The 12,745-nt window shown below is 45.4% G+C and overlaps 1 protein-coding gene across 7 annotated transcripts in view; it reads left to right on the top strand.

The window, feature by feature from the left end:
* The window catches only part of LOC139558375 (eukaryotic translation initiation factor 4 gamma 3-like), a 66,597-nt gene that overhangs the window by 21,091 nt on the left and 32,761 nt on the right, over positions 1 to 12,745 (top strand). For 6 of the 7 annotated variants that reach the window (XM_071373503.1, XM_071373520.1, XM_071373479.1 and 3 more), the window contains exons 3-9: positions 472 to 639; positions 3,274 to 3,366; positions 3,757 to 3,807; positions 4,004 to 4,036; positions 7,138 to 7,158; positions 8,710 to 8,889; positions 9,004 to 9,115. In XM_071373503.1, coding sequence (XP_071229604.1) covers positions 472 to 639; positions 3,274 to 3,366; positions 3,757 to 3,807; positions 4,004 to 4,036; positions 7,138 to 7,158; positions 8,710 to 8,889; positions 9,004 to 9,115 — 658 coding nt within the window. The remainder of the gene's footprint in view (positions 1 to 471; positions 640 to 3,273; positions 3,367 to 3,756; positions 3,808 to 4,003; positions 4,037 to 7,137; positions 7,159 to 8,709; positions 8,890 to 9,003; positions 9,116 to 12,745) is intronic. The other variant, XM_071373513.1, reaches the window with a different exon arrangement.

Genomic DNA, 12,745 nt, shown 5'->3' with positions numbered 1-12,745 from the left:
GCAACACCTGCAGTGGGTTACAGCTCACAGTACAGTACAGCACAGTGGCAGGGCATGGGGATAGTACAGCACAAAGCACACTGCCTGCAAACACTGCAAAGGGACAGGGCAGCACTCTACAGCCAGGGCCGGGCCTGATTCTGCACAGCAGGGCACAACACACTTCATGTCCAGTATAGGTCTGCTCCTCTGCACAAAGACAGACAGGAGTTAATCCCTGCCGTAGCACCTTATTTACATTCCTCAGCAGGAGCAGGTCTAATGACCTGTGGAATCCTGTGCGTGTGTGACTGTGAACATCCCTGGGTGATGCTTTGCCAAAATTATACCGCTTCAACACACTAACAAATACCGGATATCATTTAACTCAGCACACACACAAGCATATACCCTCTATCTTCCTATGTCTTCAGTGACTCCATTTCATTTTGGAATCATCTGATGTCCTCTATCTTGCTCTGTGTGCTGTAGGTACCGAGGCACCCTGGTCCTCCCTACACAGCTCACGACTACACAAAGGGACACCCTAACTTGGCGGGCACGCCGCCAGGACATGCCCACTCGCAGGCGCTCTCTCAGGTATCATTACCAACAGCTTCCCCATATCGCTACCCTAAGGGCTGGGAGGCAGGTGGAGTGGTGAGTGTAGCCGAGTCTCCGCCGTCATCCTCTCTGCGTCTGACCATTGGTCTGTCCGTCCGTCTGCCTGCCTCTGTGTTTGTCTGTATTTCTCTCTCTAACATCTTTATCAAAATGCCTGTTGCGGCGTGCTTCTTGTGTGAGTTAAATTAATTAAATACACTGAGTGCCTGTTGATTGTTCGGAGGTTGTGTTTTTTGTATTTCTATATGTTCTGTACTGTTTGTCAATAGTCCAAGAGAAGCACATTTGTCTTAATGATCTGAATTCCACAGGACATCAGCAACTTCGACTGCTGCGGCGCTCTCTTATTTTCTCTGCTCTCCATAAGAGGCTGCTAAAGGGGTCATCAATTTGTCACAGAGACAGCAAGTCAATTACATTTGCTGTGATTTGCTAGTTTCTCCTACTGCCTTGGAAGTGCACACGGGTGCACACTGTGTGTGTGTGTGTGTGTGTATGTACACACACACACACACACACACTTGTTTGCAATTCCAGACTGAGTCAGCCTTTGCAGAAGGTATGTGTTGAAAGGGTTCCCATGACCCTGTGTGTTCACCATGGTCACCCCAGCCCACACATTGCCTCGGCCTGAAGGAGCTGCTCTCTGGCCTAATAAGTGTCTGCAGCCGGTGGCACAACTAATTATCCCAGCTACATAGCCACACCACCAACAACTCACAAGGGCAAGAAGTGCTGCTTTAATTCCCTACGATGCACACGTGTAGTGATGCGACACAGGGGCTGGTGTTATAAAAGCTCCTTGGAGATGTACAGTCGTGGCCAAAAGTTTTGAGAATGGCACAAATATACATTATCACAAAGTCTGCTGCCTCAGTTTGTATGATGGCAATTTGCATATACTCCAGAATGTTATGAAGAGTGATCAGATGAATTGCAATTAATTGCAAAGACCCTCTTTGCCATGCAAATTAACTGAATCCCAAAAAAACATTGATATTTCAGCCCTGCCACAAAAGGACCAGCTGACATGTCAGTGATTCTCTCGTTAACACAGGTGTGAGTGTTGACGAGGACAAGGCTGGAGATCACTCTGTCATGCTGATTGAGTTCGAATAACAGACTGGAAGCTTCAAAAGGAGGGTTGTACTTGGAATCATTGTTCTTCCTCTGTCAACCATGGTTACCTGCAAGGAAACATGTGCCATCATCATTGCTTTCCACAAAAAGGGCTTCACAGGCAAGGATATTGCTGCCAGTTAGATTGCACCAAAATCAACCATTTATCGGATCATCAAGAACTTCAAGGAGAGCGGTTCAATTGTTGTGAAGAAGGCTTCAGGGTGCCCAAGAAAGTCCAGCAAGCGCCAGGACTGTCTCCTAAAGTTGATTCAGCTGCGGGATCGGGGCACCACCAGTACAGAGCTTGCTCAGGTATGGCAGCAGGCAGGCGTGAGTCCATCTGCACGCACAGTGAGGCGAAGACTTTTGGAGGATGGCCTGGTGTCAAGAAGGGCAGCAAAGAAGCCACTTCTCTCCAGGAAAAATATCAGGGACAGACTGATATTCTGCAAAAGGTACAGGGATTGGACTGCTGAGGACTGGGGTAAAGTAATGTTCTCTGATGAATCCCCTTTCCGATTTGTTTGGGGCATCCGGAAAAAAGCTTGTCCGGAGAAGACAAGGTGAGCGCTACCATCAGTCCTGTGTCATGCCAACAGTAAAGCATCCTGAGACCATTCATGTGTGGGGTTGCTTCTCAGCCAAGGGAGTGGGCTCACTCACAATTTTGCCTAAGAACACAGCCATGAATAAAGAATGGTACCAACACATCCTCCGAGAGCAACTTCTCCCAACCATCCAGGAACAGTTTGGTGACGAACAAAACATTGAGGAACAAAACATTGATATTTTGGGTCCATGGCCAGGAAACTCGCCAGACCTTAATCCCATTGAGAACTTGTGGTCAATCCTCGAGGCGGGTGGACAAGAAAACCCCACAAATTCTGACAAACTCCAAGCATTGATTATGCAAGAATGGGATGACATCAGTCAGAATGTGGCCCAGAAGTTAATTGACAGCATGCCAGGGCGGATTGCAGAGGTCTTGAAAAAGAAGGGTCAACACTGCAAATATTGACTCTTTGCATCAACTTCATGTAATTGTCAATAAAATCCTTTGACACTTATGAAATGCTTGTAATTATACTTCAGTATTCCATAGTAACATCTGACAAAAATATCTAAAGACACTGAAGCAGCAAACTTTGTGGAAATTAATATTTGTGTCATTCTCAAAACCTTTGGCCACGACTGTAGTCTAGCACAAGATATCCCCATATTTAGCTCTCAGGGCTAACCCCTGCAGAAAGTACCAGATAGGCTATGACATTGGTCTTGTTCAGTGTTTAACTAGACTACTACTATAGATTTACCATGCTAACACTGTCCGTTATTCTCCATTGCTGAGGAGAGCAACAGTTTGGTTGGTCTAAATAATTGTGAACTCAGGTAAAATGCCCAAACTGATGAGTCATCCAATCTCTTCTTAGCTTGTTCTTAACTACCATTTTCCATCTCGCTTTCCTTTTTCTCTGTCCTAAATACGTCCTCCTCTCCTTTCCTCTCTTTTCTACATCCATCCATCCCTCTGTCCCTCCCCTATGACAGTCTCCATACACCACTGGACAGAATTCTGGCTCAGCACCTCTAGTGTACTCTCCTCAGACGCAGCAAATGAACACGCAACCGCAGAGTCGCCCGGTAAGTGCCTGTTCTCTCTCTCTGCGTCATTTGTATGTATTATGACTGGTGTGCTTTGGGAAACCCAGACAGATCATGTTTCATTTTGATTGGCCTGGAGGGGTACGGTGTCGTCTGAGGTAGTGATCGACATGATCTGGGTTCAATAATGATAAGTCTTGATGACGTGTCTGTCAGGCAGTCCTCTACACACTCTCTGGCATCTGCTGTGTCTGAGATGCTTTCCAGTCTTGAGTTATCTAATAGTTGTTGATAATCATTCCTGTAAATGTTGTAATCATTTTGTGTTACCTAATTTTAGATTGTCATAATGCATTTATTCAGTGTGCCAATGACTTTAAGATGATATACTTAAAGTATTGTACTGTTCTATCTGCACTTTCAATGTAGTCATCCATGCCCAGCCCCAGCCCCAGCCCCCCTGTCATGTGGAACCACCAGGTCTGCATCATCTCCTCTAATGGCAGTAAACATGACAACGTGGCAGCTCTACTGCTCTCTGTGGTTTTGTATTACTGTGCCTCAGTGTTCCCCTCATTGTTCATCTTGTCTCTTTGTTACTGTCCTCCTCTCTGCTTTGCCATCGCTGCCTCACACTCTCTCTTTCTGCCGGACCTCACACCTTCTCCCCCATCAGTTTGCGACGGGCCCTCGACCAACCCACCATCAGGTAACTTACCCCATTTTGTCTGTCCTCGTCTGTTTTCCCTCAGCTAGAGCTGCTTCGTGCACTTTACCACACTACTGTTATTGGTTGGCAAAGAGCTTCTGCTCTCGGTGGAAATAGGCCCTGTTTATATAGGATGTGTCCCTTAAGTCAGTGTTTCCCAACTCCATTCCTCAAGTACATTTTGGCTTCCCAGTAGATTACGTAGATCAAATGGCGATGGAGTATGTTGCCACTGCGCAATGAGAATAGCCTATGCAGCTGGCAACACCTCAAACATTTTGACACATTTACGCCGACGTGACCCCAGTATTCCTACCACCGGAGCAAGACAGAAATGCCCCAAAAAAATGTTGCATTCAAGCATCCCTTCTCAGCTGGTTCAGACCGGGCCAAAGGAATTACAATAGAGAGAGGTATGTTTATAGCCACGGAAATGCGCCCCTTCTCGTGGTTGAGAAGAATAGAGGTTTCAACACTTCGTGAAAGTGCTCGAGCCATGTTATAAACTTCGCCCTCTCGCACCCATTTCAGAAAATAGGCAGTACCCGCTCTATATAAGCAAGCTAAACCCAAAGTTGTCAATGAATTGGCCAATGCGCACCCTGTGTTGACTTACTACAGATGGATGGACCTCCAGGGCTACACAGAGATACTTAACCATGAAAGCCCATCACATTATCCCAGACTGGGAAATGAGCTACAGACATTCCCCGTTTGAGTGCCACACAAGTGTGCATATTTTTCTCTTTGTAAGAATACATTATAGCATAGGCCTATACAATATCTGAGCCATGTTTATTCATTGACAACTTCGGGTTTAACTTGCTTATATAGAGCGGGTACTGCCTGATTTCACATGCACTTTATTTTAGTGTTGGTGAGTAATTGTGAAAATACAAAGTGTTGGTATTCCTGATTTGTGCTCTTATCAGGCATTATGACTCATGATCATGTATGGAATCAGGAATAACAGTAGGTTGTATTTTCTTAAATAAACAAAAATTAACTACAGTAACTTTTGCATTTCATTTTCCCGCTGTACCGAAACCGAACCGTCACCCCAAAACCGCAATACGTACCGAACCGTGTTTTTGGTGAACCGTTACACCCCTAGTGTTAGGGGTACTTGAGGACAGGAGTTGGGAAACACTGCCCTAAGTTAATGAGAATATATGGCTCCCCTTCCCGCCTGCCTTCCACCCAGGCATGCAACAGTCTGATTGTGTTTGTCAACAACCATTCTCTCTAGATTTTTGCCACATTGTTGTTAAAGGCATATCCAAGAAGACTGTTGCCTTTCTGCCAGTCGAGCAACGATGCTAGATGTTTGCCATACTATAGTGATGACTATCTTTTCTTCTCATGTTGTGGACTTGCTAGTCAAGCTGTTGATCAGACTTAGTGTCAACAAGTGTGGTACTAATAGTACTGCGCCAACATTTTGGAAATATCTTGTCCTGTTTTCTGACGTTGGCATACTTTATGTACTCGATTCTTCTCCTTTTAAAGAGGGTTGAACTGCATTTTTAGATTATCTGATGATTTAGATGCTTCATATGAATGTGATTGCATGTTTTGTTTGTGAATTGTGTGTGTGTGTGTGTGTGTGTGTGTGTGTGTGTGTGTGTGTGTGTGTGTGTGTGTGTGTGTGTGTGTGTGTGTGTGTGTGTGTGTGTGTGTGTGTGTGTGTGTGTGTGTGTGTGTGTGTGTGTGTGTGTGTGTGTGTGTGTGTGTGTGTGTGTGTGTGTGTGTGTGTGTGTGTGTGTGTGAGAGAGCATAACTATGTGATCCTGGGCACAGAAACGGAGCCCGTAGAGTCTTCCTGGTGTCTCCCTGTCTGAGAAGCAGATGCCATTTAAAGACACTGGGTCCCACAGGCAGACAGGCGCACCCCCACCCCGTCCATAACTTGTTGTCCAACATTCTCACCTTCTGGATCATTCTGTGTTGGTCATTTTGACAGACTATTAATAGTCAGCCTCCTATGTCAGTCAGGCTCAGTGTGTCTGAATCTGAACTGTTTACTGGCACAGAGTACACAGTACATGCCCTGTCACATACTGGCTCTGCTCTGTGCTGGCACTGGCCTCTTGTGCCGCCACGGAAGTGGAGTCGGAAAGCAGATGAAGCAGAACTAAAGGGCTATTATACGGCCAGAGAAAATGGGCCTTGTCTCTGATATAAATTGCAATCCCCACACACAAAAAATGGTTACATAGTGATCTCATTCGGACTTCTCAGTGTTACTCTTGATTTCTCTTTTCTAAAGGAACTTCAGTCTTTTGCTCTTTATTGCTCTTTAAGAATGCAAACCAAGAGGTCAGACATAAGCATAAAGTTGTTGTTTGGTTGGACAACATTAGTTGTAGACTCTATCTCCACTTTAGAGACATCCAAGTAAATTGTATCAGTATTGGTTTTGAGCTGGTGTTTACTGTGAGCAGTTTTCTTCCAGTTATTCTAGTAAGAGTTCAAATTCAGCCATGGTATGGTCAGATATTAGCATCAACATTTTGCATCTTGAATTAACATTTAACTTGCGCAATTGAGGCCATGTCATCGTGCTCTGTTTGAAATGAGCAGAGCTATCATTGTTGTCACTCCCTGATAGTAACAACAAGCTCATGTCTGCCAGCCAAATTTGAGCAAAATCCTAGTTGGTCTACCGTGCATGTTGCCAGAGCAAAGCAAACTGAAAGGGAAGAAAAAGGAGCGTTCCCATCAGGATTGACTCGGACTCCCGCCTCCTTCTCTGTCTTTACTCCGTGGTGTTGGGAATAATACTGCGGTCACACCTGGTGAGCCTGGCTGAGTTTAGGTGAATGATAGAAGCTAGATAGAAAGACCTCTGTGATGTCACATAACTCCAGAGGGTAGGTCCTGGCTCGCAGCGTTTCACACCCTGTCTGTGTTACTAAGTCATTGCTGTCGGCTCCTCACTGGGACTGAGAACTACCCAGTTGGCAAAAGGGCCCACCGGCTGCATAATGTTGCGGTTTGTGCGTGTGTGTGTTGTGAATGATTGCCCGCTGTGTTGGGCTCCACACTCATCAGTGCAGTCTCCCATTGGCTTTTCTCTCTTTCTTGCTTCAATATTCAAGGGAGGATTCAGGCCCATCCAGGTAATAATGACTCTTATCATAACTCTCTGCAGATGCATGGCATGAGGAACACTCCTACCTACCACCTACTGGTCCTAACCCCTAACATTTAACCTTTAACCCCAGAGCCCTCCTGTGGCCATCATCTTCACTACAAGTAGAAAACGCCTCCCCCCCCAACATAACAATCTAAGACCACCACACTCACTCTCATGCTGTCTTTTCTTTAACAAACAAAGCCTTTTTAAAATAATTATATCATTTTGATCCATTCTTCTTTCCTCATCTTTGCTTAGTTTGGCTGAACTGCATGCAGAATATTAGAACTGTTAACTCTTCCTTTTAGAGCTGATAACTCTTCCTCGCCCCATTTTATTTATATTTGTTGTAATTTTTACCCACCTTCTCCCCAATTTCATGATAACGATCTTGTCTCGTGAGCCTAGTAAAGGCCCCCCCCAGCCAAACCCTCCCTTAACCCGGAGACGCTGGGCCAATTGTGCGCCGCCCTATGGGACTTGCGGTCCCCCCAAATTTTTTACAATAAAAATAACCTGATTTTAAAGGAAGTTTGTGTACACTTCAGGGTACCTGAATCTCTGAATTATTGGAAGCTGAGTCAACTGTGTGGTAAACTTGAGCTCTAGTCGTTAGGATGTCGGCCACAGCTGTTGTTTGGAGTCTTTCATCTTGCCCAGAGTACGTTGATTGCTGCATAAAATGTTATGAGTTCCCCCAAAAGAGCCTGGCAGCACAGAGCCTCCCATTGATTGTAATATTTAGTCTCCTGCAAACAGCACAACTTCTGCAGTCATGAGAACATTTTCATGATTCTGTGTTTTATGATGCGTGAAGAGCTGTCTCCAAATCGTAAACACAATCTATACACAGAACTATAATACACTGTATCCCCAGTTTGTCTACATTAACTATAGCATAAACAGTAACAATTTATCTTAGAGCACTTCCCTTTCCAAATGTGACTGTTGTAGACACTGCATTGTAAAGGCCATTTGGTTGCATATAGAGTCAGCATTTGTGGTGTGTAACAGTGTGTGTGGCTGCGGAGATAGGTGAGTAGGTACAGGTGTTGCTGGTTGGTGGTGGACTCTGGCAGCATGGCACAGTGCTCTCCAAAGCCCTGTTGTAACAGCACAGCAGGTTGGGAGGCAGAGGTGGCTGGTAGACCGCTGTGTTTTGAGACCTTTCACAACCTCCATCTCTCTGATGAGAGGGCTGAGTGAACCCAGCTGGAGGGGTCAGGAGTCCTATGGGTGTGCTATGGGTTTAATGCTGCCTGGGGAAAGATGTGCTCTGACTGTTTCAGTGTCTCTCTGTAGACCAGAACAGAGTGATGGAGTGGAAGTGCCATCCACCTGGTCCTCTGAGATGATGCTTTCTGTCCCTTAGGCCTTAGTGGCTATTCTCTCAGAGCCCCTGCATCCCCAAAGCTGAAATGAGACCGCACATGACAGGCATGAAGAGATAACACTGCTGTTGGGACAGTTGTGGATCCTCTCTTGCTCCTCTGGGACTAACTTTTGCCACATTTATTATCTTTGTGTGTGTCAGTTTTTCCAGAGGGCTCAGATGCAGACAGCGCGGCCAACCATCCCCACCAACGCTCCCTCTATGCGGCCCTGCTCTCAGAACCCCACATCGGCGGTGTACCCCCCCAACCAGCCCACCATGATGATGATGGCCCCCATGCCTTTCCCTTCCCCACAGGCTGCCCAGTACTATATCCCACAGGTGAGACTGACTGACCAGGCTGCTGCTACTCTCCAGTAGGCATTCCTCTCCTATTGTCCCACACTGCCTTTAACCTTTTGTTCTATTCTATCCCCTCCGTTTGTCTCTCTGCAGTATCGCCACAGTACGCCCTATGTGGGGCCGCCCCAGCAGTTTTCAGTGCAGCCGCCAGGGTCTGGCACCTTCTATCCTGGCCCTGGCCCAGGGGAGTACCCTGCTCAGTACGGTAAGTCTCAGCCAAGCATGTGTGTGTATGTGTGTGTGTGTGTGTGTGTGTGTGTGTGTGTATATATATATATATAGCCAAGCACATGTATGTGTGTATATACATACATACATACATACATACATACATACATACATACAGTGGGGAGAACAAGTATTTGATACACTGACAATTTTGCAGGTTTTCCTACTTACAAAGCATGTAGAGGTCTGTAATTTTTATCATAGGTACACTTCAACTGTGAGAGACGGAATCTAAAACAAAAATCCAGAAAATCACATTGTATGATTTTTAAGTAATTAATTTGCATTTTATTGCATGACATAAGTATTTGATACATCAGAAAAGCAGAACTGAATATTTGGTACAGAAACCTTAGTTTGCAATTACAGAGATCATACGTTTCCTGTAGTTCTTGACCAGGTTTGCACACACTGCAGCAGGGATTTTGGCCCACTCCTCCATACAGACCTTCTCCAGATCCTTCAGGTTTCGGGGCTGTCGCTGGGCAATACGGACTTTCGGCTCCCTCCAAAGATTTTCTATTGGGTTCAGGTCTGGAGACTGGCTAGGCCACTCCAGGACCTTGAGATGCTTCTTACGTAGCCACTCCTTAGTTGCCCTGGCTGTATGTTTCGGGTCGTTGTCATGCTGGAAGACCCAGCCACGACCCATCTTCAATGCTCTTACTGAGGGAAGGAGGTTGTTGGTCAAGATCTCGCGATACATGGCCCCATCCATCCTCCCCTCAATACGGTGCAGTCGTCCTGTCCCCTTTGCAGAAAAGCATCCCCAAAGAATGATGTTTCTACCTCCATGCTTCACGGTTGGGATGGTGTTCTTGGGGTTGTACTCATCCTTCTATTCCTCCAAACACGGCGAGTGGAGTTTAGAGCAAAAAGCTCTATTTTTGTCTCATCAGACCACATGACCTTCTCCCATTCCTCCTCTGGATCATCCAGATGGTCATTGGCAAACTTCAGACGGGCCTGGACATGCGCTGGCTTGAGCAGGGGGACCTTGCGTGCGCTGCAGGATTTTAATCCATGACGGCGTAGTGTGTTACTAATGGTTTTCTTTGAGACTGTGGTCCCAGCTCTCTTCAGGTCATTGACCAGGTCCTGCCGTGTAGTTCTGGGCTGATCCCTCACATTCCTCATGATCATTGATGCCCCACGAGGTGAGATCTTGCATGGAGCCCCAGACCGAGGGTGATTGACCGTCATCTTGAACTTCTTCCATTTTCTAATAATTGTGCCAACAGTTGTTGCCTTCTCACCAAGCTGCTTGGCTATTGTCCTGTAGCCCATCCCAGCCTTGTACAGGTCTACAATTTATCCCTGATGTCCTTACACAGCTCTCTGGTCTTGGCCATTGTGGAGAGGTTGGAGTCTGTTTGATTGAGTGTGTGGACAGGTGTCTTTTATACAGGTAACGAGTTCAAACAGGTGCAGTTAATACAGGTAATGAGTGGAGAACAGGAGGGCTTCTTAAAGAAAAACTAACAGGTCTGTGAGAGCCGGAATTCTTACTGGTTGGTAGGTGATCAAATACTTATGTCATGCAATAAAATGCAAATTAATTACTTAAAAATCATACAATGTGATTTTCTGGATTTTTGTTTTAGATTCCGTCTCTCACAGTTGAAGTGTACCTATGATAAAAATGACAGACCTCTACATGCTTTGTAAGTAGGAAACCCTGCAAAATCGGCAGTGTATCAAATACTTGTTCTCCCCACTGTATATATATCACAAAAGTGAGTACACCCCTCACATTTTTGTAAATATTTGAGTATATCTTTTCATGTAACGACACTGAAGTAGTGAGTGTACAGCTTGTATAACAGTGTAAATTTGCTGTCTCCTCAAAATAACTCAACACACAGCCATTAATGTCTAAACCACTGGCAACAAAAGTGAGTACACCCCTAAGTGAAAATGTCCAAATTGGGCCCAATTAGCCATTTCCCCTCCCCGGTGTCATGTGACTCGTTAGTGTTACAAGGTCTCAGGTGAGAATGGGGAGCAGGTGTGTTAAATTTGGTGTCATCGCTCTCACACTCCCTCATACTGACTGGTCACTGGAAGTTCAACATGGCACCTCATGGCAAAGAACTCTCTGATGATCTGAAAAAAGAATTGTTGCTCTACATAAAGATGGCCTGGGCTATAAGAAGATTGCCAAGACCCTGAAACTGAGCTGCAGCACGGTGGCCAAGACCATACAGCGGTTTAACTGGACAGGTTCCACTCAGAACAGGCCTCGCCATGGTCGACCAAAGAAGTTGAGTGCACATTCTCAGCGTCATATCCAGAGGTTGTCTTTGGGAAATAGACGTATGAGTGCTGCATAGGTTGAAGGGGTGGGGGGTCAGCCTGTCAGTGCTCAGACCAAACGCCGTACACTGCATCAAATTGGTCTGCATGGCTGTCGTCCCAGAAGGAAGCCTCTTCTAAAGATGATGCACAAGAAAGCCCGCAAACAGTTTGCTGAAGACAAGCAGACTAAGGACATGGATTACTGGGACCATGTCCTGTGGTCTGATGAGACCAAGATAAACTTATTTGGTTCAGATGGTGTCAAGCGTGTGTGGCGGCAACCAGGTGAGGAGTACAAAGACAAGTGTGTCTTGCCTACAGTCAAGCATGGTGGTGGGAGTGTCATGGTCTGGGGCTGCATGAGTGCTGCCGGCACTGAGGAGCTACAGTTCATTGAGGGAACCATGAATGCCAACATATACTGTGACATACTGAAGCAGAGCATGATCCCCTCCCTTCGGAGACTGGGCCGCAGGGCAGTATTCCAACATGATAACGACCCCAAACACACCTCCAAGACGACCACTGCCTTGCTAAAGAATCTGAGAGTAAAGGTGATGGACTGGCCAAGCATGTCTCCAGACCTAAACCCTATTGAGCATCTGTGGGGCATCCTCAAACGGAAGGTGGAGGAGTGCAATGTCTCTAACATCCACCAGCTCCGTGATGTCGTCATGGAGGAGTGGAAGAGGACTCCAGTGGCAACCTGTGAAGCTCTGGTGAACTCCATGCCCAAGAGGGTTAAGGCAGTGCTGGAAAATGATGGTGGCCACACAAAATATTGACACTTTGGGCCCAAACATGGACATTTTCACTTAGGGGTGTACTCACTTTTGTTGCCAGTGGTTTAGACATTAATGGCTGTGTGTTGAGTTATTTTGAGGGGACAGCAAATTTACACTGTTATACAAGCTGTACATTCACTACTTTACATTGTAGCAAAGTGTCATTTCTTCAGTGTTGTCACATGAAAAGATATACTCAAATATTTACAAAAATGTGAAGGGTGTACTCACTTTTGTGATATACTGTATGTATATGTATATATATAGTGGGGTATATATATATATGAGGTCGACCGATTTTTGATTTTTCAACGCCGATACCAATTATTGGAGGACCAAAAAGAGCCGATACCGATTTAAATCGGACGATTTTAAAAATATATATTTTTTATTTGTAATAAGGACAATTACAACAATACTGAATGAACACTTATTTTAACTTAATACATCAATAAAATCAATTTAGCCTCAAATAAATAATGAAACATGTTCAATTTGGTTTAAATAATGCAAAAACAAAGTGT

The sequence above is a fragment of the Salvelinus alpinus genome, chromosome 2, assembly GCF_045679555.1.
Source record: "Salvelinus alpinus chromosome 2, SLU_Salpinus.1, whole genome shotgun sequence".
Lineage (NCBI taxonomy): Eukaryota > Metazoa > Chordata > Actinopteri > Salmoniformes > Salmonidae > Salvelinus > Salvelinus alpinus.
This window is presented reverse-complemented; position numbering and strand designations above follow the sequence as displayed.